This window comes from Microcaecilia unicolor, chromosome 9 (genome assembly GCF_901765095.1).
Source record: "Microcaecilia unicolor chromosome 9, aMicUni1.1, whole genome shotgun sequence".
Taxonomy (NCBI): Eukaryota; Metazoa; Chordata; class Amphibia; order Gymnophiona; family Siphonopidae; genus Microcaecilia; species Microcaecilia unicolor.
In genome coordinates this window covers 110,073,703-110,100,637 of record NC_044039.1, presented here as the reverse complement: position 1 = coordinate 110,100,637, position 26,935 = coordinate 110,073,703, and the positions used below count along the sequence as shown (strand labels likewise).

The 26,935-nt window shown below is 46.1% G+C and overlaps 1 protein-coding gene across 3 annotated transcripts in view; it reads left to right on the top strand.

Moving 5' to 3' along the window:
• SRP54 (signal recognition particle 54) overlaps positions 1-26,935 on the top strand; it is a 144,492-nt gene that overhangs the window by 6,647 nt on the left and 110,910 nt on the right. For all 3 annotated transcript variants that reach the window (XM_030214192.1, XM_030214193.1, XM_030214194.1), the window contains exons 2-3: positions 20,886-20,994; positions 23,536-23,627. In XM_030214192.1, coding sequence (XP_030070052.1) covers positions 20,917-20,994; positions 23,536-23,627 — 170 coding nt within the window. In that variant the 5' untranslated portion in view covers positions 20,886-20,916. The remainder of the gene's footprint in view (positions 1-20,885; positions 20,995-23,535; positions 23,628-26,935) is intronic.

Here is a 26,935-nt window from a genome sequence, read left to right as displayed (position 1 = left end):
AAAATATTTATCTTGTGGATTCTTGAAAGCAGCACCTCCTTCCTCCGAGACAGCATTGCAACACACCACTGCTGATAATAGTGCATCAACCTTTGAGTCTCTGAAGAAGTTATGCTGCATAGCCTTTGGCAAAGGATACAAACTGTCCAGGGACATGGCTACAGCTATTTTGGGTTCAGGCAATGCCCGGACCTCCTGGAACATTGCAAAGCCTTTAGACATCCTGTATACCCTCGCCAAGATGGGACAACCCACTATGGCAGCCTCTGATACCTGGTTATTATTAGGATTCTGCTGGGACAAGAATTGTAGCGACAGGGTCTTGGTCCTGATTGGCTATGTCAGGGATGGGCCGACGTCTGAGGAAGATGATGTCACCTGCCAAACCCTATTTAAGCTTGCCTCTCTGTGTGGTTTCCCTTTTTCCCTTTCTGTGTGTGTGGGAATTACTCTCCTGTTAGCTCTTCTATTTAGGCTGTTGCACAGCCTTGAGCTGCTTCTCTGTGTGGTTTCCCTTTTACCTTATATTTTGCTCTTGTTGGTACTGTTTGTACCTGTGTGGTTATCTTGTGACCTTCCATTGGCGACTGTGTTTTGCGCTGTGTGCGCAACCTTGCCCTTCATCCATTATCTCTTCATCTCTCGTTCCCTTCAACTGCTCGCCCTAACTGAAACCTGGCTCTCCCCGGACGACTTGGCCTCAGTCGCGGCCCTTTGCCATGGAGGCTATCTCTTCTCCCACACTCCCCGCCCAGTTGGCCGCGGTGGAGGCGTCGGGCTACTAACTTTCCGCCCTCCTGTAGTTTCCAACCCCTCCTCCTACCGCAGTCTCACTGCTTCTCATCCTTTGAAGCACACTCCATCCGGCTATTCTACCCATTGCCACTCAGAGTGGCAGTCATTTACCGCCCCCCCCTAATAAATCCCTCTCTTCCTTCCTCACCGATTTCGATGCCTGGCTTTCCGTTTTTCTTGAACCCTCATCTCCGTCACTCATTCTCGGAGACTTTAACATACACGTTGATGACCAATCCGACCCTCACGTGTCTCAGTTCCTCACTCTAACATCCTCCTTCAACCTCCAGCTATGCTCCACCGCCTCGACTCACCGAGACGGCCACTGTCTTGACCTCGTCCTCTCCTCCTCCGGCTCCCCCTCCAATTTCCACACTTCAGCTCTTCCTATCTCGGATCATCACCTGATCACCTTCACACTTCTTCACACCCCACCTCAGCCCCGTCCAACTCTAACCACTACCTCCAGGAATCTCCAGGCTATTGACCCTCCCACCTTATCCTCTTGTATCTCCAATCTCCTCCCCTCCATCTTGTCCTCCGAGTCTATCGACAAGGCTGACTCCGCATACAATGCCACTCTCTCCTCTGCTCTGGACACCCTCGCTCCATCCACCTCCCGTCCCACAAAGCGTACTAATCCCCAGCCTTGGCTGATCCCTTGCATCCGCTACCTTCGTTCCTGCACCCGATCTGCCGAACGCCTCTGGAGGAAATCTCGCACCCATTCAGATTTCCTTCACTACAAATTCATGCTATCCTCCCTCCACTCCTCCCTATTCCTTGCCAAACAGGACTATTACACCCAACTGACCAATTCTTTCAGCTCCAACCCCTGTTGTCTCTTCGCCACCCTTAACTCCCTCCTCAAAGTGCCCTCCGCTCCTACCCCCCCTCACTCTCCCCTCAATCACTGGCCGATTACTTCCGCGACAAGGTGCAAAAGAATCAACCTTGAGTTCACTACCAAACCATCTCCTCCTTTTCACCCTTTAACCCTCGACCAACCAAGCCAGGCCTCTTTCTCCTCCTTTCCAGACATCACCGAGGAGGAAACCGCTCGCCTTCTTTCCTGCTCGACAAGTACCACCTGTTCCTCTGATCCCATCCCCACCAACTTACTTAACACCATCTCTCATACTGTCACCCCGTCCATCTGTCATATCCTCAACCTCTCTCTCTCCACTGCAACTGTCCTGGACACCTTCAAGCACGCCGTAGTCGCACCTCTCCTCAAAAAACCATCACTTGACCCTACCTGTCCCTCCAACTACCGCCCCATTTCCCTCCTACCCTTCCTCTCCAAAATACTTGAGCGTGCCGTTCACAGCCGCTGCCTTGATTTTCTCTCCTCTCATGCCATCCTTGATCCACTTCAATCCGGTTTTCGCCCTCTACACTCGACAGAAACAGCACTCTCTAAAGTCTGTAATGACCTGTTCCTTGCCAAATCCAGAGGCCACTACTCCATCCTCATCCTCCTCGATCTATCCGCCGCTTTTGACACTGTCAATCATGATCTACTCCTTGCCACACTGTCCTCATACGGGTTCCAGGGCTCTGTCCTCTCCTGGTTCTCCTCCTATCTCTCCCACCGCACCTTCAGAGTTCACTCCCATGGATCCTCCTCCACCCCCATCCCGCTATCTGTTGGTGTTCCCCAGGGATCTGTCCTTGGACCCCTTCTCTTCTCAATCTACACCTCTTCCCTGGGTTCCCTCATCTCATCTCATGACTTCCAGTATCATCTCTATGCAGACGACACCCAGCTGTATCTCTCCACACCAGACATCACCGCAGAGACCCAGGCAAAGGTATCGGCCTGCTTAACCGACATTGCCACATGGATGTCCAACCGCCACCTGAAACTGAACATGTCCAAGACTGAGCTCATCGTCTTTCCACCAAAACCCACTTCTCCTCTTCCTCCACTTTCTATCTCAGTGGATAACACCCTCATCCTCCCTGTCTCATCTACCCGCAACCTCAGAGTCATCTTCGACTCCTCCCTCTCCTTCTCGGCACACATCCATCAGATAGCCAAGACCTGTCGCTTCTTCCTCTTCAACATCAGCAAAATTCGCCCTTTCCTCTCTGAACACACCACCCGTACTCTCGTCCACGCTCTCATTACCTCCCGACTTGACTACTGCAACTTACTCCTCACCGGACTCCCACTTAGCCATCTATCCCCCCTTCAATCTGTTCAGAACTCTGCTGCACATCTTATATTCCGCCAGAACCGATATAGTCATATCACCCCTCTTCTCAGGTCACTTCACTGGCTTCCAATCCGTTACTGCATTCAGTTCAAGCTCCTCCTCCTTACCTACAAATGTACTCAATCTGCTGCCCCTCACTACCTCTCTACCCTCATCTCCCCTTATGTTCCCACCCGAAACCTCCGTTCACAGGACAAATCCCTCCTCTCAGTACCCTTCTCCACCACTGCCAACTCCAGGCTCCGCCCATTCTGCCTCGCCTCACCCTATGCCTGGAACAACCTTCCTGAGCCCCTACGTCAAGCCCCCTCCCTGCCCATCTTCAAGTCTCTGCTTAAAACCCACCTCTTCAATGCTGCCTTCGGCACCTAACTCTTACCTTCAGGATATCTGGACTGCCCCAAATTGACTGCCCCATCGTATCGTCTACTCACTTGTCCTTTAGATTGTAAGCTCTTTGAGCAGGGCCTGTCCTTTTATGTTAAATTGTACAGCGCTGCGTAACCCTAGCAGCGCTTTAGAAATGTTAAGTAGTAGTTAGTACTCTCTTCTGAGACTTTGTTCTGTTCCTTTTTCCCTTCCTTCTTGTTCGAGTTCCAGTTCGGCCTTGCGGCCTGTAAGTGTTCTATCTTTCTTTTCTGGTGGTGCTCTCTGGTCTCCCTGAGCATGTTGGGCTTCATAGCCTTTTGTCTCTGTACTGAGTCTGCCTTAAGCCTCCCTAAGTCCAAGGGCCCACAACCAAACACAAGTTATCTCAGATCTTAATAACCTTGACCAGCTGGTCAATTAGGCTAGATACTATTACTATTTAGCATTTTTATAGCGCTAGTGACTCATTCTGGAAGGGGCATTAATATGGGGAGTCCTGGAGGGGGGGTCACGTGATGCTGCCTAGCTGAGCAGACATCCATCTGCCCTGCTCCACTCCAACTGTGCTGGAAACTATGTAAATTGGAATTTCTTACCCCAGGCTGCACTGAACACCTTTTTGGGCTTTCAGTACAACCGGGGACCTGAAGTGTGTGTTTTAGCTCTGTTCGTGCAGGTGCAGCATAGGATGTCGGCCAAAACCCTGCATGTGAGGAAGGATTATGTATTGTAGATGAGCCCCAAGATGACAGCGAAACAAACAGCAGCCCTGATCTCGACTCTACAAGCTATCCAGAAGCTCACTAAGCAGTTCAAGGTGGTTCTGGATGACAGACTGTCTAAACTGCAGGCATCTGTGGATGATATCGATGAGAACCTGGAGAGGCAGGGCTTCAGGCTGCAGCCCATAGAAGATCGCATCTTACACCAAGACCACCACACGGAAAGTATCAAGATGTGCCTCACTGATACAGAGTCCCAATGTAAAACCATTTTGCAACTTATGAAAATTGGGGGCGAAGCAAAAATATCTATCATTGCTGTCCCTGAAACAGTCAAGGATAAGGAACTCTGGGACTTCATGGAGAGAGAGCTGCCTCATAAGCTGGGCCTTCTGTCCTCAGACCTCTTCCATGAAGGTGGAGTGAATTCATAGTATGGGCATGCTTACAAAACAGACTCGAGGCCTTGGCCAGTGATGGACGTGTGTGCTGATCTACGCTAATAAAGAGAAGCTAATGCAACTTTTCAGGGCTCAGTGTCAATATCAGGGCGCTCGGGTCCTGTAGTTCCAGGACCACTCAGACATGGTTTCTGACCTCTGCAGGCAGATGGGTCAGCATTGCAAACACTTTTTTCCTAAAGGAGTGCAATTTTCAATTCTTTACCCTGCAAAGGTGTATGTGCTTCATGAAAATAAAGCTCTGTTTTTCACAGACCATACTGATCTGAAGAAATTTGTGGACCAACTGCAGTGATCAGTTGCTGCCTTTTCTTATATTGACAGCGGCTCAGAGCATGATGGATAGGATTTACTATACACCATTGTGAGCTGTTTTGCCAATTCCTGATTACCATCTATCCCGATTCCACCTTTTTTTGGACAATAGAGGGACCTCCACTCCTGCTCTTCAGCAGACCTGTTGTTGGAGTCTTGCTGGGTTGGCCCTTAGATTGCTTTTGCCCAACACTGGGTATGATGCGAGGAGGCCGCTGGGGTCCGATGGATGGGCCTGTGAGACTTTTAATGGGGATCCGCGCCACTATATTAAAACGAGGTAACTCTGGACTGGCTTTTTGGCTCCCTTTTAGGTGCTTCATGACCTGGCTGAGCAGCTTTCCAGGAATGCAGTTTCTCCGACATATTGCTTGTGTCAGTTTTATTTATTTCATTTGTACCCCGCGCTTTTCCACACACAGCAGCTTGGGGGGCCATCCCCTGTATTATATTTAAGAAGGGGGGGGAGATGGGGATGGGTTGGTGACTGGATCAGGGTGCTGGTTGTATGTTGGAACTTTGGTGTGATATTCACATGTGGCTCGGGAGGTTGTTATGTTTGTTTAGGGGTTTGTGTGGGTAAGGGTTTGGAGGCCGTGGGAGGGGTTGTCTTTCATAGTTGCCTTTGGGGAGTGGGATTGGGTTAGGGTATTTTTTTGTCTCTCTCTTTCACTTATGTATATGGTTGGTGGTTCTCTTTCTGCCCTTTCTCCAGGGAGGAACTGTTTGAGTGTGCGTGGGGGGGGGGGGGGGGTTTAGCTGGGGAGCTCTTGGTCCGTTCATTTGAGCCTCACTTTCATCTTCTGGATTCTCCCCTATGCTTCTATGGTTATGACTGATTTGAAGGTGGTGTTTATTAATGTAGATGGGGTGCACTCGCCATTTAAAAGAGCTAGGATCCTCCAAGCATTAAAACAGAAGTGCACTGACATTCTCATGCAGGAAACACACTTGACCACAGTAGAGCACTTGAAATTAAAAATGGACTGGGTGGGTGAATGATTTTTTTTGTGGCCTGCAATGGCCATCAGAGGGGCGTGGGCATTTTAGATAGGAAATCTTTAGCATTTACCCTTCACCAGTTGTATCAGGACTTGGAGGGTAGATATGTGGTGGCTGTGGGCACCCTACAGGGAATCAGAGTGACCCTTTATGGTGTTTATGCCTCTAATATATACTCCCATAAGTTGTTGGTTTTTTTTTCCTTGTCGCCTAAGCTGGCGACCTTTGATGACTATTCGCTAACCATCTGAGGTGACTAACATTACCTGCAACGCTAGTATTGATTATAAACCCCCTAAAAAGCCTTCTAAGGACCACAATGGACCGGAGGGGGGGGGTCAATCTTCTTGTCAGGGATGTAGATGTGATGGACATCTGGAGATTGCTTCATGTGGATGAGCAGGACTGCACATATTTTTCTCATCCACATGGGGTCTATCATACTTGGATTATGCTCTTCTTTCACAGGGGCTGATTTGCAGGGTAGTGGCTTCCTCTACAGAGACAGATGAACTGTCGAACCATCCCCCAGTCATGGTATCCATGCAGTGTGGGGGGGGGGGGGGAACTCTACGCTTACTGAGATGGAGCATGAACCCTGCACTTTAGCAGGATAGAAACTTCACATCTATCTCCGCCAGGCTTGGTTAGATTATGAGAAAAATGCGGTAGGGGATGCTGGGCCTCATTTTTATTGGGAAGCGGCCAAGGTGGTCATTCAGGGAAAAATCACTACATACACTATCAATAAAAAAAACGGAAGAAGGAGCTGATTGACTTGGAGGTGTATTTTCAAAGCACTTAGACTTACAAAGTTCCATAGTAACCTATGGAACTTTGAAAGTGCTTTGAAAATGAGCCCCTTAGCGATTCAGCTCTGTGACAGCAGCTGCCGTTTTTTTGTCCAGTTCCACTGATCGGCTTTGTGCAGATTTCCTAGCTGTCAAGAAGTTTTATTTATTTATTGCATTTGTATCCCACATTTTCCCACCTTTTTGCAGGCTCAATGTGGCTTATAATGTGTTGTTGTTCGTAGATGGTAGATTAGGAGATTACAGTTAGTGTTACATGGAAAGTAGCATGATCGAGATTCAGACAAGTTAAGTATAAAAATGTTACTGGTAATAGGTAAGGTGGAGATGTCATAGAAAATAGCGTAATCGAAAATCAGACAAGTAGGTATAAGCAAGAACATTGTTGATAATAGGTAAGGTTGCTATGTATTAAATTTCTAGTTTTTGCTCTTATTGGTATGCCTTGTTGAATAGGTGGGTCTTTAGGGCTTTGCGAAAGTTGGTTAGTTCATAAGTAGTTTTTAAGCTGTGCGGCAATGCATTCCACAACTGTGTGCTCAGGTAGGAGAAGTTAGACCATGCGTTAATTTGTATTTTAGGCCTTTACAACTGGGGAAGTGCAGATTAAGGAATGTTCGAGATGACCTTTTAGCGTTCCTGGGCTGCAGGTCTACCAGATCTGACATGTAGGCTGGGACATTTCCGTGGATGATTTTATGAACTGGAGAACATATCTTGAACGTGATGCATTCTTTAAGTGGAAGCCAGTGTAGTTTCTCCCTCAGGGATTTAGCACTTTCATATTTTGTTTTTCCGTATATGAATCTAGCTGTGGTGTTCTGGGTGGTTTGCAGTCTCTTGATGATTTGCTCTTTACAGCCGGCGTAAAGTGCGTTGCAGTAGTCTAAGTGACTAAGCACTAGTGATTGTACTAGGTTGCGAAAGATGGTCCTCTGGAAGAATGGTCTTATCCTTTTTAGTTTCCACATCGAATGGAACATCTTTTTAGTTGTATTTTTCACGTGATTGTCAAATGTAAGATGCCGGTCGAGGGTAACTCCAAGAATTTTCAATGTATCCGATACGGGAAGGGATAAATTTGGTTTGTTTATGGTGGTGAATTTGTTTGTGTTATGTTGTGAGGTAAGTATAAGGCATTGCGTTTTTTTCTGCGTTTGCAGGAGCTTCTTGATCACAGGGCTTTATATAATATCAAGCTATATAAATATAGGCTCTAGCTATGGGGTAATAAGATGGGAAAATTGTCAGCCTCTCTGGTACGGCAACGTTCCTCAAAAAGCTATATCAGCAAAATAAGAATCACCAATGGTATTATCCATACTAAACCTGCAGATATACAGTGCGATTTTGTGCAATTTTACGACTCAGGATGCATTTCAAGTGTGGCGTTCTCTTTTTTTTTTTTTTTTTTTTAAAGTATAACACAGGAGCAGGTAGCTAGCCTTAACGCTCCACTGGGTAGCCTTGAAGTTCAAAAGGCAATCAAGAACCTCAGACTGGCCAAAACTCCAGGGCCGGACGGTCTTAGCACTGAATTTTATAAAATACTTTGTGACATCATAGTGCCTCCGTTCATCCAAATGCGTAACTCAATTCAGGAAACTCAGGTTATGGGCTCCTCCTTGAACCATGCCTATAATAAGTCTTACCAAATCCGAGAAAGTATGCCAAGCTAGTGGGATCCTATCGACCCATATCCTTAACCAGGATAAAGATTATGGTGGTGGTTTTGGTGTCCAGGCTGGGTCACTATTCCCCAACTTAGCCATCAAGATCAGGTTTGCCTCTGCTAACATCCTGAAGGTTAGTCGCATTTTGCATGAAGGTAGCTCCACTCCGGGGGATATGATTCTGACCAGCCTGGATGCTGAAAAAGCTTTTGACAAAGTGGTGTGGAAGTATTTGTTTTGGGTGTTTCAGCACTTTGGTATCACCGGGCTGGATTAGGATGTTGTATAGTAACCCAACTGCACAGATCATTGTTAATGTTGAGATGTGTCCCATAGAGGTTGGCTTTGTCTGTGCTCCTGTTTAGCATTTATATGGCCCCACTGTGTGAGGCATTAGAATCATTACATGTGGAGTACTGGTTTTATGCTGATGATGATCAATTTTTCTTCCCAATTACTGCATGGGGTGAGGAGTTATCTGTGAGACTGAAATATTATGAATAAGACTTGTAAATGGATGACAACTAATAAGTTGACTTTGAATGTGGGTAAATCTGAAATCCTCACTGTAGGAAGAGTAACTGATGATTGCTGGCCTTTGGCTATTCGTGTGGGAGAAAATGATGTACCTGTACAAAAGGAGATAAAGATATTGGGTGTGATTTTCGACTCTCAGCTTTCAATGAAAGATCAAATTGTGCATGTGGTTCAGTCAGCCTTTCACCAACCGCGAATGTTGTTTCATTTAAAACCTATATTATGTCCAGTTGCCCTTTAGGAGTGTTATTCAGGAGACGGTTTTGTCAAAAGTAGATAACTGTAACTCTCTATTTGGGTGTTCCAGAGTATAGGCTTAAAACATTACAAATAGTAAAGAACACAGCTGCTAGATTGGTTACTGGCATCTCTAAATTTGAACATAGCACACCAGTGTTGAAACAACTTCACTGGTTGCCTAGGAAATATAGAGTACAGTGTAAGGTTTTAACTCTCATTTATCAAGTGATTCATAATAAAATGCCATGGTATTTTGGCCAGGTTTTTACTTTTTCATCTGGACGCTATATGATCTGACTTTACTAAATGTTTGAATTTGCATTTGGTATCTTCTGTGCATTATGCAATTACCCAAGCATCAGCTTTTTCAATTTCAGGAATACTTATGTGGAATTCCCTGCCTGGCCAGTTGCGTATAAGCACTAGTATTCAACAATTTAAAAAAATTTTAAACACAGCTTTTTGTACAAGCTTTTTTTCCGATAGGCAATGCAGGTTTGGAATGTTTGTGTGATGGCAGCACTTCATGTCATGTATGTTAATGAAGATGTATTTTGTTATTTTTAGTATGCATGTTTTTATGGAAACCACCTAGTTTATGTGGGTTAAAAGTGGTTAAAATAAATTTTTAAAATATTTGCATCTTGGCAGGGCTGTTCCCTCTCCCTACCTTTTTGTTCTTACTTTGGAACCACTGACTGCAAAAATGTCAGGATCCCAATGTAGGGGGCATTGTGGTGGGGCACAGTGAACATTGAATACATCTTTTTGCCAATATTTTGTTACTTCTCAAAAGAGCCTCTACCACCCTTAAGTTTGTTTTCGCATCATACGGGGCTTTGGGTCTTTTGCAGGGTTGAGCATCAAATTTGGGAAGTCTGAAGTGCTACGTTTCACACACCCCTGCAAAAGCACCAGTCTCAGAGCCTTTCCTTTGCCCTGGGTGAAAACGGGAATCAAATACCTGGGAGCGTACCTCAGTGCAGACTATGCCTGGGTTTACTGTAAAAACGTAACTGACAGGTTGGAGAGTGTGAAACGGCTCTGCACTACATGGAGTGACCTTCCAATTAGTTTTTTACAAAGAGTAGTTTTAAGTAAAATGGTTCTCTTACCTAGGCTAATATGTCTACTGCAAATGTTGTTATCGTTATGGGTGCAATGGAAAGAAGGACTGTACATACGAGTTATTAGCTCTTTCATCTGGCATGGGGGGGGGGGAGTGGGGAGGAGTTGACTTCCTGATCTTTACTTGAATAATGTGGCCACACTAAAGTTGGTTACATGAATTGCATTCTGGTGCAAGTATTTTCACTCCTCTAAATTTTTGGCAGAGTTGATGTGCACCATTTGATGTATTTCTGTTCTAGAACCTGCGTTTCGTCAACAGGTTGGGTTACTGGGGAAGAACAGATTCTGGCTTTCTTTGAGCAAGGCCTGGTCCCAGTCCTAGTAGTGTTGTACCATTGGAGAGGCAAGGGGGGTGAACCCGTTCTTGTCACTGGTGGGCAGCCTGGGCTTTCTGCTGGGTTTGGGACCTAGTGTCTTTCAAAAGTCGAAAACTGGGGGCTGTCGCTATCTATTTTTTATTTTATTTATGTGGATTTTGCTCACACCTTTTTCAGTAGTAGCTCAAGGTGAGTTACATTCAGGTACACTGGGTATTTCTCTGTTCTTGGAGGGCTCACAGTCTAATTTTGTATATTAGGCAATAAGTTAATTGACTTGCCCAAGATCACAAAGAGCAGAGGGGTGATTCAAACCAGCCACCTATGGATGTCAAGACTATATTGCCTTTTCTATTATCTGAGACTCTGGGCTGCCAAGAGTGCCAGATGAAAGAGCTAATAACTCTATGTATAGTCCTTCCTCTTTCCACTGCACCCATAACCACTAGGCTACTCCTCCACTCCTAACATCTGGGTCATCTGGAGGGGCATAATTGAACAGCGCCGGCCATCTTCGGGCCCGGCTCCGCAAAGGGGCAGACCCAACCGTATAATCGAAAAAGATGGCTGGCCATCTTTCGTTTCGATAATACGGTTGGGGCCGGCCAAATGTTTGAGATGGCCGGCCTCTGTTTTCGCCCATAATGGAAACCGAGGCCGGCCAAATCCAAGGCATTTGGTCATGGGAGGAGCCAGCATTTGTAGTGCACTGGTCCCCCTCACATGCCAGGACACCAACTGGGCACCCTATGGGGCACCTCTATAAATTTAAAAAAAAAATAGCTCCCTTACCTTGGGTGCTGAGCCCCCCAAAACCCACTCCTCACAACTCTACACCACTACCATAGCCTTATGGGTGAAGAGGGGGCACCTAGATGTGGGTACAGTGGGTTTGAGGGGGGGGGGGGGTTGGAGGGCTCCCATTTACCACCACAAGTGTAACAAGTAGGGGGGGAATGGGCCTGGGTCCACCTGCCTGAAGTGCACTGCACCCACTAAAAACTGCTCCAGGGACCTGCATACTACAGTCAGGGAGCTGGGTATGACATTTCAGGCTGGCATAAAAGTTTTTTTTTTTGTTGTTGTTGTTTTTTTTGGTGGGAGGGGGTTGGTGACCACTGGGAGAGTAAGGGGAGGTGATCCCCGATTCCCTCCGGTGATCATTTGGGGCACCTTTTTGAAGCTTGGTCGTGAAAAAAAAGGGACCAAGTAAAGCCGGCGAAATGCTCGTCAAGGCCGGCTTTCTTTTTTCGATTATCGGGCGAAGCCGGCTATCTCAAAGCACGCCCCTGTCCCGCCTTCGTTACCCTACCGAAACGCCCCCTTGAAGTTTGGCTGGCTCCGTGACAGAAAGCAGTTGGCGCCGGCCAAAATCTGCTTTCAATTATACCAATTTGGCTGGTTTCAGGAGATGGCTGGCCATCTCCCGATTTGTGTCGGAAGATGGCCGGCGATCTCTTTCGAAAATAAGCGGGCTGGTGGCCTTGGGGGGGAGGAGGGGAATGTTTTCTCCTCCTTTTGATCAAATTAAGCATGCATGGACTATCCTTAACCACCATATATGTTTCATTTTTTCCATTTTTCCAGTGCAGGACTATCTTCTCTCTGTGGGGCAAAGGTTGTCCTCTAAACCCAGTTTTACTCAGTTCGATCAAGTCTTCATGGCCATTCTGTCCATTTTGAATAAATTATCTCAGTGGTATCAACTAGCCAGGGCCCTAGAAAGGCGATATACTTGGAACCTTTAAACTCTGGGAGGCGGACCTGGGTGAGGAACTTTCGAGCAAGTGATATTTGAGGAGCTCCCTACAATCACTACCAATGCAGCTTTATAAGACATATAGTAAAATCTTACTTAGAGTTTACTGGGAGACCTGGAAGTCTCTGAGCCAATCACAGCACGTTTAGCTCAGTTAATCGCGCTGTGATTGGCTCAGAGACTTCCAGGTCTCTCAGCTGAGTGAAGCACGGCCAAAAAGGACGTTTTTATTATTCTGGGGTTGAATGATGTCGGAAAAAGAGCCTGCAGCATCGGAGCCTGTTTTTTTTTTGTTTTTTTTAGATAAAGCTTCGCTTAAAAAAAAAAAAAAAAAAAAAGCCATTTTGGGCGGTCTTCCCCCCCCCCCCCCCCCCCCCCCCCCAATAATAAAAACTTCCTTTTTGGCTGTGCTTCACTCAGCTCAGAGACCTGAAAGTAAGGGAGGGACATCCAAGTAAGTACAGTTGTGACCGAGTGGTTAGAGCAACGGTCTTGTAATCCATAGGTGGTGGGTTCAAATCCCACTAATAGTTTTGTAAAAAAAAAAAAAAAAAAGGACGAGCACTTGGATTTTTTTTCCACTTTTTTAAGTTGTATGAAGTCTTTATTGAACATTTATCAATAAAGTGATGAGCACTTGGGCGGTTTTTCGGGTGTAGAACGGTCATAATGGCCGTCCATGACGAGCACTTGGCTGTTTTAGCCCCCCCCCCCCCCCCCCCCCCCCGATTTTTTAAAAACATTTTAATAATTTTTCCAATCCCGCGCAGCCCCAATGAAAGGTACAGTCCTCTTGTTAGATTTTCCAGAATTTTCCAGCGTTAAGGCAATCGGAAAAGGTTAGTGCATCTCATTACAATAGGGTTTCTACACGATTTGCTCATCTGCATTCAGTTTTCGTTAGCTGCTACCGTTATAGGAAAAAAGTGTTTAGTGCATGCCAGGGTTTACTGCTTCCTTGTTAAGGGCTCGTTAAGTTTAGTGCATCTGGCCCATAGTGTCTGAAGGGCAAAATTCCAGCCTCTCACCCCCACCAGTCTACTGGCTCAAGACTGGCCAGGGTCTTTTTTGTCATAACACATGGATATTTTCACTTGCAAAACATCTGTTTAGGAGGAGAATTCTGGTGGTTATTTATTTATTTGTAGCATTTTTATCTCACATTTTCCCACCAATTTGCAGGCTTCTTGTATTACAAAATGTAGCGAGTTTTCTCAGTCTGTAGTATGTGATTGGATCTTCCCAGGGTCATGTCACACTTTTGATCTTTCCATCAGAACTTTTGTGGCAGAAAGGGAGAAGTTTTGAAGTCTGCATAATGGGAACACTGTCTGTACACACTAGAATAAACTGTAAATTCTAAAAACAAATGGTCTTTTTGAAATGCAGTGTTGCTACAGTTTACTTACTCTGCTGTACATATTTCCTTTGTGCTGTTGCTGTCAATGAAGGGCACTGAAAAACTGCTTGATAAAATGAGTTAGCATACATGTAACACTTACGTTATTGGTGTATCATAGGATTCTCATTGTTTTATTTTGTTGCCTCTGATATTCATTTGTTCCAGTGTTGGGTAGGGGTGGGTGGGGGGTTATAGAGAGGAAAGGATTGTGGTATATAGAAATGATTCTTAAGGCAGGAGGGATGTTGGCAATGGTTTGGTTTACTTATCATGCGAGTTATGAGCATTAATGTGCAGAAGATTATTGATGGAAATTTTCTTTGTCGGTTGTATTTTTGGTGTGTTTATGTGTATGTTTATTAACTGTTTATGTTTAAAAGAACAGTTTGTACTGCTTGTTGCAGTCTTTTTTTTTTTTTTTTTTTCACACTTTGATTTTATTTGTTTTTGTTCATGGAAACAATACAGTAGCAATCGTAACTGAAGAACCAACCCCCCCCCCCCTCAACCCACACCAAAAATGCTTTCCTTGTCATCAAGCAGGTGCAGCCATTACAGATGGGTTGTGTCCATCAACCAGCAGAGGGAGATACAGAGCACACTTTTTTCAGTGCCTCATACCAGCTTGCTCCACTGCCTCTCCTTCAGTAATCTCTATCTCCCCTAGCAGAGTGGTTGTAGCATCTTCGAGCTCCATCAAAAATCTGCCTGGAGATGGCTCCTGGCTTGCCAGTTGTTAGCCGGGGTGTTGGAGGCTATAGCAGCTTCACTTTAAAGGCACATAGGTTCGCCCTTTCCCTGCCTTACCCATACCTCCGTGGATGTGGACACATTGCTTAGCTTTCCCTGTCCTTCCCCACCAACAGTGGATGCAGGCACATAGGTTCACCCTTTCCCTGCCTTTCCCACTCACCTGAGCCTCCGGAGTTCTATTTACCTCTGCTTTTCTCACAGCGTTAAAAAAAAAAAAAAAAAAAGGAACAGAGGTTTTTCCTTGCCTTTTTCTGTGGGACCGGAGCTGTGATACTCGGTCCAGTGAGGTAAGAGTGTTTTCTGACTCCTTCGGGGTGGGCCCGCGATCGGGGCGATTTTGGCGCGAACCGCCATTTTGAATTTTACCGCCGTTTTCGGCAATGGCTGCAGAGAATGTAAAGCGCTGTTCCAAGTGTGGCAAGCGCAGATCAGCAGCGGGGCTCTGTAAATCGAGCTGTACAGACGTTAGAGCCGGCCCGAGCATGGTGAGCGACGATTCTTCGCGCTCTGAGCTGGCAGCGGACGCCATTTTGAATTTACCACATGGCGCGACCTCCGCTGAAATGGAGAGTCCTGAGCCCGGGGGGAGGCCTCGGAGTGAGGCTGATATGAGAGCTACTAGCCTCGGCAGAGATCCGGGTGCCCAGGGTGAGTTTTTTTTCTCCCCTGATTTTGTCTTATTAATGCATAAAGCATACATGCTTAAAAGAGCTCTCCCACAAAGCCCTGCAGGGGCCTCTTCTAATGCCCCCCCCCGGTGGATTCTAGCCTGGGTATGCCCTCTGAGGAGTTATTCCCTGATAATCGGCAGAATATGAAGCGCAGAAGGGCTCATTCCCCTTCAGAGAGTGCTGCACCTCCATTCCCACCCCCCCCCCCCCCCCCCCCCCGTTGTCGGGCTGTGAGGATTCGGAGGACTCTGGCAGGCCTTCATGGTCTGAGGAGCCAGAGTCTGGTGCAGAAGTGACTCAGGATCTAGACGATCCCTCCGCGGTGAGGATTTTCCACCGTGATGAGCTGCCAGCGCTTATTTCTGATACCCTGCAGGCTCTCTCTATTGAGGACCCTGCCAGTGGCTCAGCATCCTCTGTGAATCCTAGGATGGCTAGTACGAAAAAGTCTGCTCGAGCCTTTCCTTTGCATGACTCCATCCAAGAGCTTATTTCGGCTCAATGGGCTGACCCCGAGGGGCCGTTGAAAGTTTCCAGGGCTATGGGGCAATTATACCCTCTGAGTGAGGAGCATATGGCTCGCTTTGCTATGCCTAAAGTGGATGCCCTAGTCACAGCTGTGACAAAGAGAACTACCCTCCCTGTTGAAGGAGGTGTTGCCCTGAAGGATATTCAAGACCGTAGGCTGGAATCAGCACTTAAACGGTCATTTGAACTTGCAGGTCTCACTATTCGGGCGTCTGCATGCAGTTGTTATGCTGCTAGAGCCTGCCTGCTGATGGAGCGGAGCCCTTTTCAGATGTGGCTTCGCGGATGGAGTTGGCCTTGTCCTTTCTTGCTGACGCCCTTTATGATATTGTCAGAGCTTCGGCTAAACACATGGCAGTAGCAGTGGCGGCTCGCCGTCTTCTTTGGCCACGGCATTGGGCGGCGGACATGGCCTCTAAGCAAAGGTTGGTGAAGTTGCCCTTTCAAGGCCTTCTCCTGTTTGGTGAGGAGTTGGAGAAAATTGTGAAGGGCCTGGTTGAGGCTAAACCCCAGCGTTTGCCCGAAGATAGGCCTCGGCCTTCCTCTAAGGGTGCGGCGGTCCACTCCTCTTACAGACCTCGCTTCCGTGAAGCTTGAAGGTACCGCCCGGGGCGTTCTGCTTGGTTCACTTCTCGTGCCCGTTTTCAGCAGAGGAACTCCTTTCGCTCGGACAGACGTTCCGCAGCCGCTGGCTCAAGGCCTGGAGTTCAGGGGCGACCCTCTCAATGATGGTGCGCCGGCCCTCTCCTCGAGTCGTGTCATCGGAGGATGTCTTTCCCTCTTTGCCGAGGAGTGGGCCAACATTTCCTCAGATTAGTGGGTCTTGGACCTGATCAGAGACGGTTACAGAATAGAATTTCACGCCCCCTGTAAGAGACGTGTTTGTGGAGTCCCGATGTGGTTCTGCCGCCAAACGGGCGGCGGTAGAGGAGACTTTGCAAGGTCTGATTCAAATAGGGGCCGTGTCCCCGGTACCTCCCGCCGAACACGGCTGCGGCCATTACTCCATCTACTTAGTGGTGCCGCGAAAAGGAGGGTCTTTTCACCCTATTCTGGACTTAAAAGAATTAAACAAGTCCCTGAGAGTGCGGCATTTTCACATGGAAACCCTGCGCTCCGTCATTGAGGCGGTACAGCCAGGAGAGTTTCTCACGTCTCTGGACCTGAAAGAAGCTTACTTGCACATTCCAATTTGGCCCCCGCACCAGAAGTTTCTGAGGTTTGTGGTGATGGGAAAGCATTTCCAGTACCGGGCCTTGCCTTTTGGCCTCGCCACAGCTCCCCGCACCTTTTCAAAGGTTATGGTGGTAGTAGCTGCCTTTCTAAGGCAAGAGGGTATTCGGGTTCACCCGTACCTGGACGACTGGCTCATTCGAGCAAACTCTGCTGCAGAGAGTCAGCATGTCACAACCAGAGTGGTCTCAGTACTTCAATTTCTGGGCTGGGTCGTCAATTTGGCCAAAAGTCACCTGACCCCCTCGCAATCTCTAGAATATTTGGGGGCCAGGTTCGACACAGCCTCGGGGGATGTGTACCTACCCGAGCAAAGGCGGTGCAAGCTTCAGAATCAGGTCCGTCTGCTCCTGAGGATGCCCCGCCCGCGAGCTTGGGACATTGTCCAGCTGCTTGGATCGATGACTGCCACCATGGAACTGGTGCCCTGGGTGAGAGCGCACCTGAGACCTCTACAGTATGCTCTACTCCAAGGATGGTCTCCAGTATCTCAGGATTATCAATGCAGACTCTCTTGGCTCCCTGCGGCCTGACTCAGCATGGAGTGGTGGCTCTCAGACAGCATGCTGCTGGCGCTCCCCGATTGGTGCCTAGTGGTGACAGATGCCAGCCTGAAAGGCTGCGGCGCACATTGCAAGGGGAAGCATGCCCAGGGTCTATGGACACCCAAGGAGTCGGAGTGGTCCATCAACCGCCTAGAGTTGAAAGCGGTGTTTCAGGCGCTTCTGGCCTTTCAAGTGACCCTGGAAGGATTGGCTGTCAGAGTGATGTCGGACAACACGACAGCAGTGGCCTACATAAATCGACAAAGCGGCACTCAGTGCAGAGCGCTAGCCGCGCAGGCCGAACAGATTTGCCACTGGGCCGAGCTGCATCTACAGTTTCTGTTGGCAGCTCACATTGCAGGTCAGAGCAACGTGCAAGCCGATTATCTAAGCAGGCATCAGATCGATCCAGCGGAGTGGGAACTTGCAGACGAAGTATTCCTGCAGATATGTGCCAAGTGGGGCAAGCCCGTGATGGATCTAATGGTGACAAGCACCAATGCCAAAGTCCCGTGCTTCTTCAGCAGACGGAGAGATCCTCGCTCGGCGGGGTTGGATGCCTTGGCTCAACCCTGGCCTCCGGGCCTACTGTATGTGTTCCCTCCGTGGCCCTTGATAGGGCGAGTGCTCCTGCGGATTCGGCTGAATCCAGGAGAAGTGGTTCTCGTCGCCCCGGATTGGCCCAGGAGGCCTTGGTATGCGGACCTCCGACAGATGCTCGTAGAGGATCCCCTTCAGTTACCTCTGGTTCCCAACCTGTTGTCACAGGGTGCGGTGACCATGGAGGACGCCGGCCGATTTGGTCTTATGGCCTGGCGATTGAGAGGGCGCAATTGAGAGAACGGCTATTCCAATAAAGTAATTACCACTCTCCTGCAAGCCCGCAAGCGTTCCACTTCCATGACTTATGCCAGGATTTGGCGCCAGTTTGAAGTCTGGTGTGCTTCCAAAGAGATCACACCCCTGTGGGCTCCTGTCTCGCCGATTCTGGACTTTTTGCAGGATGGTGTACAAAAAGGCTTGGCCTATAATTTCCTGCGGGTGCAAGTGGCAGCGTTGGCCTCCCTGCGTGGCAAGGTTGCAGGCATGTCTTTAGCTGCTCATCCAGATGTGGCACGGTTTCTTAGAGGGGTGCTTCGGCTCCGTCCTCCCGTGCGTGCATCTTGTCCAGCTTGGAACCTGGGGCTAGTGCTGAAAGCCCTTCAGGGTGCTCCCTTTGAACCACCTCAGAGACAGATTTGACACTGAAGGCCATCTTTTTAGTGGCCATTACTTCGGCGAGACGGGTGTCAGAGCTCCAGGCGCTGTCCTGTAGAGACCCTTTTCTGCAATTTTCAGAGTCCAGGGTCACGGTTCGGACCGTGCCTTCCTTCTTGCCTAAGGTGGTTTCAGCGTTTCACCTAAACCAACCTATTTTATTGCCCTCCTTTGTCAAGGAGGAGTTTCCAGAATCTTTTGGGCAATTGCACCTGTTGGACGTGCGCAGGACTCTGCTGCAGTATCTGCGAGTTACTAACTCTTTCAGGACCTCTGATCATCTGTTCGTTTTGCTATCAGGTCCTCGCAGAGGGTCTCCAGCGTCTAAAGCCACTATTGCCCGCTGGCTCAAAGAATCTATCTTTTCAGCTTATTTGCTTGCCGGCCGGACTCCGCCTGATGCCTTTAAGGCGCATTACACTAGAGGAATTTCCTCTTCTTGGGCTGAAACTGGAGCACTCTCTCCAAGAGATTTGTAGTGCAGCAACATGGGCTTCTAAGCTCTTTTGCACGACATTACAGGCTGGATATGGCTGCCAGGAGGGACGCACATTTTGGAGCGCAAGTGCTGGCGAGTGGTGTGACTTGTTCCCACCCTATCTAGGGATTGCTTTGATACATCCCATCTGTAATGGCTGCATCTGCTTGATGACAAGGAAGGGAAAATTAGGTTTTTACCGTGATAATTTTCTTTCCTTTAGTCATAGCGGATGCAGCCATGATCCCTCCCTGTCTGATTGCTATCTGCTGTAAATCTGTTTCAGGTTCTGTTCATGTTTCCTGGAGATTCCGTCCTTGGGAGAAAGTTGGAAAACAGTCTTCAGGATTCTTGTTCAATTTAAGGAGGATGACTTAATTCCCTCCAGTTTCATGTTTTGGAGGATGAGTTTATTCCCTCCGGGAGGATGAGTTTATGCCCTCCATTCTGAGTTAATGCCCTTTGTTGTAGGGCCATCGTTCGCTGTGAGGAAAGCTCATGTTATTCCCATTGCGGTTTGCCATACTGCTTTGGAAGCTTCAAATACTGAAGAGAGGCAGTGGAGCAAGCTGGTATGAGGCACTGAAAAAAGTGTGCTCTCTATCTCCCTCTGCTGGTTGATGGACACAACCCATCTGTAATGGCTGCATCTGCTATGACTAAAGGAAAGAAAATTATCACGGTAAGAACCTAATTTTCCCGTACTCTTTGGTTGATAAGGCACAAAAGATTTTGAACATGTTTTTATTAGGCTTTCTTTTCTGAAGTATGCTGTGAAAACTGTAAGGCTGTTTTATAGCTATTCTGCATGCTGTTTTAGATTCTTTAACTTGTAACTTTTCAATATGTGTTTTGTATTTCTTACCTCTTCACTACTGTTTATTTTTTATTTTAGGGCTGCATTTCGATTAAAATTTGTAATTGCGATCAAAGGTATGTTCTTGTTTTTGTCTCCCCCCCCCTCCCCCCGCAGCTCCTTGTGAATCTGAGCAGTGGAGGATTAAATGACTTGCAAAGAATCACAAAGAGCTGCAGTGGGTTTGGGCGGGGGACCTCTTTAATCATGCTATTAATCACAATTAAAATTTTAATCAAAATGCAGCCCTAGTTTTTATCTCTACTCTGTTGTCCATTGGTCAGGCAGTCTCTCTGTAAAGTATTTTCAATTGCTGACTTGGAGCAACTATGTACTTTGGTTTGCTAGTGATCCTTTTTCCGCTTACTCAGAAAGCGTTGTGCACTGTTGAGTGCTAAGCTGAAAGGGTTTCACTATTATATATGTTAAGCACATTTGGTGCTGCTTTTGGCATCCTCTTTGACGTCCATCACCAAAGTAAGATTCTCATAAGGTAGTGACTCCTGACGCAGGCCTGGTGGCACCAAAACACAGGTCCTTGTCGAGTCTCTTGATCATCTGTTTTATCAATTGTATCAGGATTCTATTGCCAATAAAGTCATTATTCTTTTTAAGTGTGTCCTTTAAACTTTACTGGAAGACCGTTCGTTCATCCATGCCTATTTTTTTTTTGTCCTGGATTGTTTACATAGGATTGGTTTGTCCGCTTTTGTTTTGTGCTGTGTAAAAGCAGAAGACAGCTTAAAAATAGTTTTGTTTTTGTTTTTTTAATATCGGTGGTACAAAAAATTTGTTTTCTTTCCACAGGCTACATTGGGTGTGATTTAAAGTAGCCAAAATGGTTTTGGCGGACCTTGGACGGAAAATTACTTCTGCATTGCGTTCGTTGAGCAATGCAACAATCATCAATGAAGAGGTATTGTTCTAGGCTGTGCAATTTTGCTATTCGCTAAAACACTTAAGAATTCTATCAAATATTATAGAAAAAATTGTACAGGAATTAGAGAGAATTAAGGCTTTTTAATTACCCACCATCACAGCATCAGACATCAGTTTCAAGTTATAACAAACTTACAAAATCTAACATCAGTACCTTTGGTAGTTATAAGTAATTAGATAAAGAAGAGAGAAAGGAGGAAGAAAGTTTGTTCCTCCTACAAAGGTCACAGAACAGAGAGAAAGCAGAGAAAGAAAGAATAAATGAAAGAAAGATTCATAGTTATAGAGAATTAGTTTCTATTAAGGAGGGGAAGAGTACCCCCTCTGGAGATAGAGTGTGGCAGGAACATGAAACTCTCCTGCCATCCTGACTATTTCAGAGTCTCTTTAGATGAGCAGTTACTTATATACCCTTCCCATCACATAGGACCACCTCATATATCACCCAGTCAGCAATCCTGCAAGTACATAGGAGACCTGTGATAGGGCCTTAGTGTCCTTGGCATACACACCTCTGCTCAGTAACAACCAGTTGAGATGTCATGACAGCGGGGGGGGGGGGGGGGGGGGGGGGGGGGTCTGGTCAGTTTGTTTGCAACAAGACAGCTGGTTGGGATGTCATTGCAATGGTCTTGTCAGTTTGTTGTCAGCCAGAAATTCCTGTCTTGCCACTGTCAGTGGAAACTCACAGAAATGAGCAGACCCAAAAGAAAAGGCCAGAAAATTCCAGAACAGTATGGAAGACTTTTTAGAAATAGAGGTGCAGCTGCAACATCTGGAGGATGGTTAAGAATGATGGATAATTTCAAGTGCTAGCTCAACTCTCAGCTATAGGGCACTGGTCCTCTAATTACAATCATCATTGGTAGGATCAGTATTTACTTAACTGAGATTACACTATAGCGATGAAGTGAGCTGACAGAAGCTATTGAAGTCCCTTATGTGTGGGAGTGCAGTATCTAGTAATACTTTTTGTCCAGTGTGTGTTACAGAGATAATACTGGCATTGGAAGGATGGGAGTTGTATTTATTCATTCCAGGTTTTGAGTCTAGCAAACCTATGTTTATATAAGGGATATAATATCCCTTATATTAGCATGTCTCATCCCAGTCCTGTAGACATACCTAACTAATTGGATCTTCTGGACAGCCACAATGAAGGCATTTTCTATGTTCTATAAGAGATTTCCATAAATTGGGTCTCCAGCTTATGCAGATAAATCTCTTGCGTGTTTTCAGGATATCCTGAATAAATTAGCTTGGTTATAGTAGTAGTAGTACAAGTGCCTACAGGCCAGGGCTGGAAATCATTGCCTTAAGCAATAGAACTGTTATTCTGGTTAGCATCAACAAAGAAACATTTTTGCTTTACTAAAGAAATCAACCCTATAGGAAGACAGTTTGGTTTGATTAAACTCTGTGGGTGCTAAGTTTCTTCGAATGTTATACTTGTGCAAGAGAGGGAATTATTGCCTTCTATGTTTGTATGAGCTCTGATAGAGAGAGAACAACCATTAAGGATGATTTTGACCTTTTCAGTATGAAAACATAAAGGGGACCATGTTTTATTTTTTTTTTTTTTTTTAATTAGAATTTTTTCAAATTACTGTGTTTTATAACAAAACAAGCAATTTTGTTCCAGTACTGGCAACAAATAATAATAATTAAAAAAAATTAGGAAATCTAAACAGAAATAATTACAATATACTTGAAACAACTAAGCTCACAAAGGGACCGTTTTCAAAGCCATTCTGATATCTGTAATAGAATAGATATCTATTCAGTCCTGGATTCTGTGTTTCTGCTGAACATGTGATAGTCCCAATTATTTTTCTTACATTATAATGCATTTATAATCTTTTGTGCAGTGATGCTGGAGACATTAAAATCATTTTTTTAATAGTGTGGTTTTTGATGTTGGATGCTCAATACATAGATTCAGTGCACCTCCACACTCTGTGTGGTCTCTCTCCTGCCAATACATAGAGACCAGCCAAGCAGGAGAGTCCAGCGTAAATGTTGCAGTAATGAAAAGTATGTATATTTGTTTTTGGTAGCTGTCTTTCTTACCACTGAGCAGAAATATGGTAGCTGGCTTTCACTTTGCATTTGTGTGTCAGTGCCTGCTTGTTAATCAGACTTAAAGCCATAGCTTATGTAGAATAAAAATCAGAACAAGTGTGTAGAGCCTGATTGGATAAAAACATGAACCTCAGAATAAGTATTCAGCCTAAGTCCTTGATTGTTAACTTTCATAATAAAGCAGAGTAGCATACCAAGTACCTTATTAGCAGAAGAGAAAGCAATATTGTGGCACTCAGGTGCTGGGCCATGATGTCATTGTCAGGAGAACAGATTATATAATGATCCTGACCTATGTCTGGTACTGGCAAGGAGTCTTATTTTGCAAAATAAATTTAGTTTGTTTTTAAGTATGGGTCGCATGGAATGGTGAGAAACTGGTGTATTAGCTCATTAGTAATAAGAACAAGCATATAATCCTCTTCTTTGTGTGCAGGTCCTAAGTGCTATGCTGAAAGAAGTATGCACAGCTCTACTGGAAGCTGATGTTAACATTAAGTTGGTGAAACAACTGAGAGAAAATGTCAAGTAAGTTAAAAATGGACAAAATATGTGAAGCAGGCTATATGCTGTCAGTTTTCTGTTGTGCTGAACCACACAGGCAGTAGATACTTGTGTGTAAGCTGGTCTGGTGGCACAGAGTCTGCACTATGTGGTGTCATGTGGGGGATCTCCGATTCTCTTCCCAACTTGGGGTTTTCTACTCCCCAAATCAGTTGGGGCTGGTGAACTTTCAAAGGAATCGTGATAGTTGTTTAAGACTTTACTTTATTTACTTGATATACCATTCAATTTGAGAAATCATATTTAAACAATTTATAGCCAAAAAGAACGAAAATAAAAAATCAACATTAGCAGTCTGGTATAAATGTCTCTCAATTTTGATCCCAATTCCAAATCTTTTTCCCTTCCTCAAAAGGGAACTAGAAATAATTCCACAAGGCATGTTCTCAGTACGTCCCTCCATTCCTTCAATGCTGCTACACCACTTTCCCTGCAGGGCTGGCTTAGTGTGCATTTCATTTTATTTGTTGTAAACTGTACTGTGAAATCTGGTGACTTAACCACATGGCTTTCTTAATGGTTTATTTAGATTAAACTTGCACCTTTTCAGCAGTTGCTAAAGGTGAGCTACATTCAGGTATACAGTGTACCCTACAGGGTTTATAATCTGTTTGGTTGTTATGTATGGTGACACCTAGTGACCGAAACAGGTAGTTTGCCACTTTTCTGTGTGTACTTTCAACGAGTGGTTGAGAAGCCCCTTCAACACCTGTTGCCATCATACAGTGGTATGCTGTGATTTTTAAACCACTGTTTAAAAAGGCCCATGAATTGATGGCAGCTCTCAATCCCCCCCCCCCCCCCCCCCCCCCCGACACTGTTTTTTTTTTTTTTTTTTTTTTTTTTTTTTTGACTGCTCAGACATCCCCAGTAGGCACTCCTCCATCCCCCCCCATCTATCTGAGCATGCCATAGATGCCACATGGAGACTCCTCTGACTCCCCTCCCATACTTCTAAAGGCAGGCAGTGGCGCCTGAACCCTAGCAGTGTATTTGGACACATGGCTGAGGGTCAGCATGCCAAATGGCAATGATTTGAGCACTAGTGAGGCATGGGGGAAGAGAAGAGAAATATTGGACCAAGGAAGGGGGAAGAAGGAGAGATGTTGGATCTGCTGGGGTGGGGAAAGGGAAGGAGACAAAACCAGTTTTAATCAACACCGAATCTGCAGCCAGAAATCTTTGCTCTGTTTTGGCCAGAACAGAAGCTGAAACTAACCACAATGGCCCAGTCCAGTCTCACCCCCCCCCCCCCCCCCCCGGCCTACCTTACAATTCTTGGTCACTCCTGCCCATGCCATCTCTGCTGGCAAAATGGCTGACATGACCTCCAGCATCAGTCTTATATGTGATAAGAGGAAAAATTGGCAGTTTAAATAAAGATTCATTGTGCCAGGTACCAGCCTTGGTTCCAATCAAGATAGAATAAATAAATTGAAAAGTGCACACTTAAGGGGCAATTCTATAAATTGATGTCTAGAGCTATGTGCCTCTTAGGCACATGCAGTGCACCATTAATTGGCAGTTAGGCGCCTATCAGGCTTACTTTCGAAAGAGGACGCCCATCTTTTGACACAAATCGGAAGATGGGCGTCCTTCTCACAGGATCATCCAAATTGGTATAATCGAAAGCCGATTTTTGGATGTCCCCAACTGCTTTCTGTCGCAGAGACAGCCAAAGTTCACAGGGGCGTGTCGGAGGCATAGCGAAGGCGGGACTTGGCCGTGCCTAACACATGGACGTCCTCAACCTATAATGGGGAAAAAAAAAAAGGGGCGTCCCTGACGAGCACTTAGATGACTTTACCTGGTCCTGTTTTTCTTACGACCAAGGCACAAAAAGGTGCCCGAACTGACTAGATGACCACCAGAGCGAATCGGGGATCACCTCCCTTTACTCCCCTAGTGGTCACTAATCCCCTCCCACCTTAAAAAAAAAATCTTTCAAAATATTTTGTGCCAGTCTCTATGCCAGCCTCAAATGTCAGGTCCATGACAGCAGTATGCAGGTCCCTGGAACAGTTTTAGTGGGTGCAGTGCACTTCAGCCAAGTGGACCCAGGCCCATCCCCCCCACCTGTTACACTTGTGGTGGTAAATGTGAGCCCTACAGAACCCACCACAAACCCACTCTACCCACATCTAGGTGCCCCCCTTCACCCGTAAGGGCTATGGTAGTGGTGTACAGTTGTGGGTAGTGGGTTTTGGGGGGGATTTGGGGGGGCTCAGCACACAAGGTAAGGGAGCTATGTACTTGGGAGCAATTTCTGAAGTCCACTGCATTGCCCCCTAGGGTGCCCGGTTGGTGTCCTGGCATGTCAGGGGGACCAGTGCACTACGAGTGCTGGCTCCTCCCACGACCAAAGGGCTTGTATTTGGTTGTTTCTGAGATGTGCGTCCTTGGTTTCCATTATCGCCGAAAATCAGAAACGATCAAGTCTAGGGACAACCATCTCTAAAGACGACCTAAATTTCAAGATTTGGGTGTCCCCGACCGTATTATTGAAACAAAAGATGGACGTCCATCTTTTTCAATAATACGGGTTTCCCCGCCCCTCCATCAGGACGTTTTGCGAGGGCGTCCTCAACAAAACTTGGGTGTCCCTTTCGATATGCCCCTCCACGTGCACTAGGTACTATTCTATAAGATGGTGCCATACTGCCTAACTGCGAGGGGGTGTACACATGGTAGAGCATAGGCATGTCTCCCAGTTATCCGCATAGTTTATAGAGTGCAGTAAATTAGTTGTCACTTGGCACAAATTGGTGCATTTCCCCCCTTCCACATGCAAATTTAGGCATGTCTGCCAAAAGGATTTATTTAAAGTATGTCTCATTAAAATACCACCAGTACTAACTATGTAAGCGGAAATCCAGCTTACAGGTGTACTGCTCCAAATAACAGAAAAAATGGAATAAAAAATGTAATGGAAAACTGAATATTTATTATAGTGTTCACGTTTTATTTTGATTTTTAAATAGAGGCTGACCGAACCAGCTTTTTTCAGTTTTAGCTTAAACTGAAATTGCAGCCGAAACTTGTCGTCTGGTTTCAGCCTAAGCTTCATAATAATCCATTATGACTTCTACTTCCTTGTATCATCCATTATCCTATCCTTTAATGTTTTTAGTCTCATACATTACACCAATGGTCTCTAATATTTCTCATACTGACTCGCACTAACATTATCTGCTTTTGTCTCACCTAGAATGTAAACCACACAACCCTGGAAGGGGGGATATTAGTGGTATGCAAGAATTGAATTGAAAAGC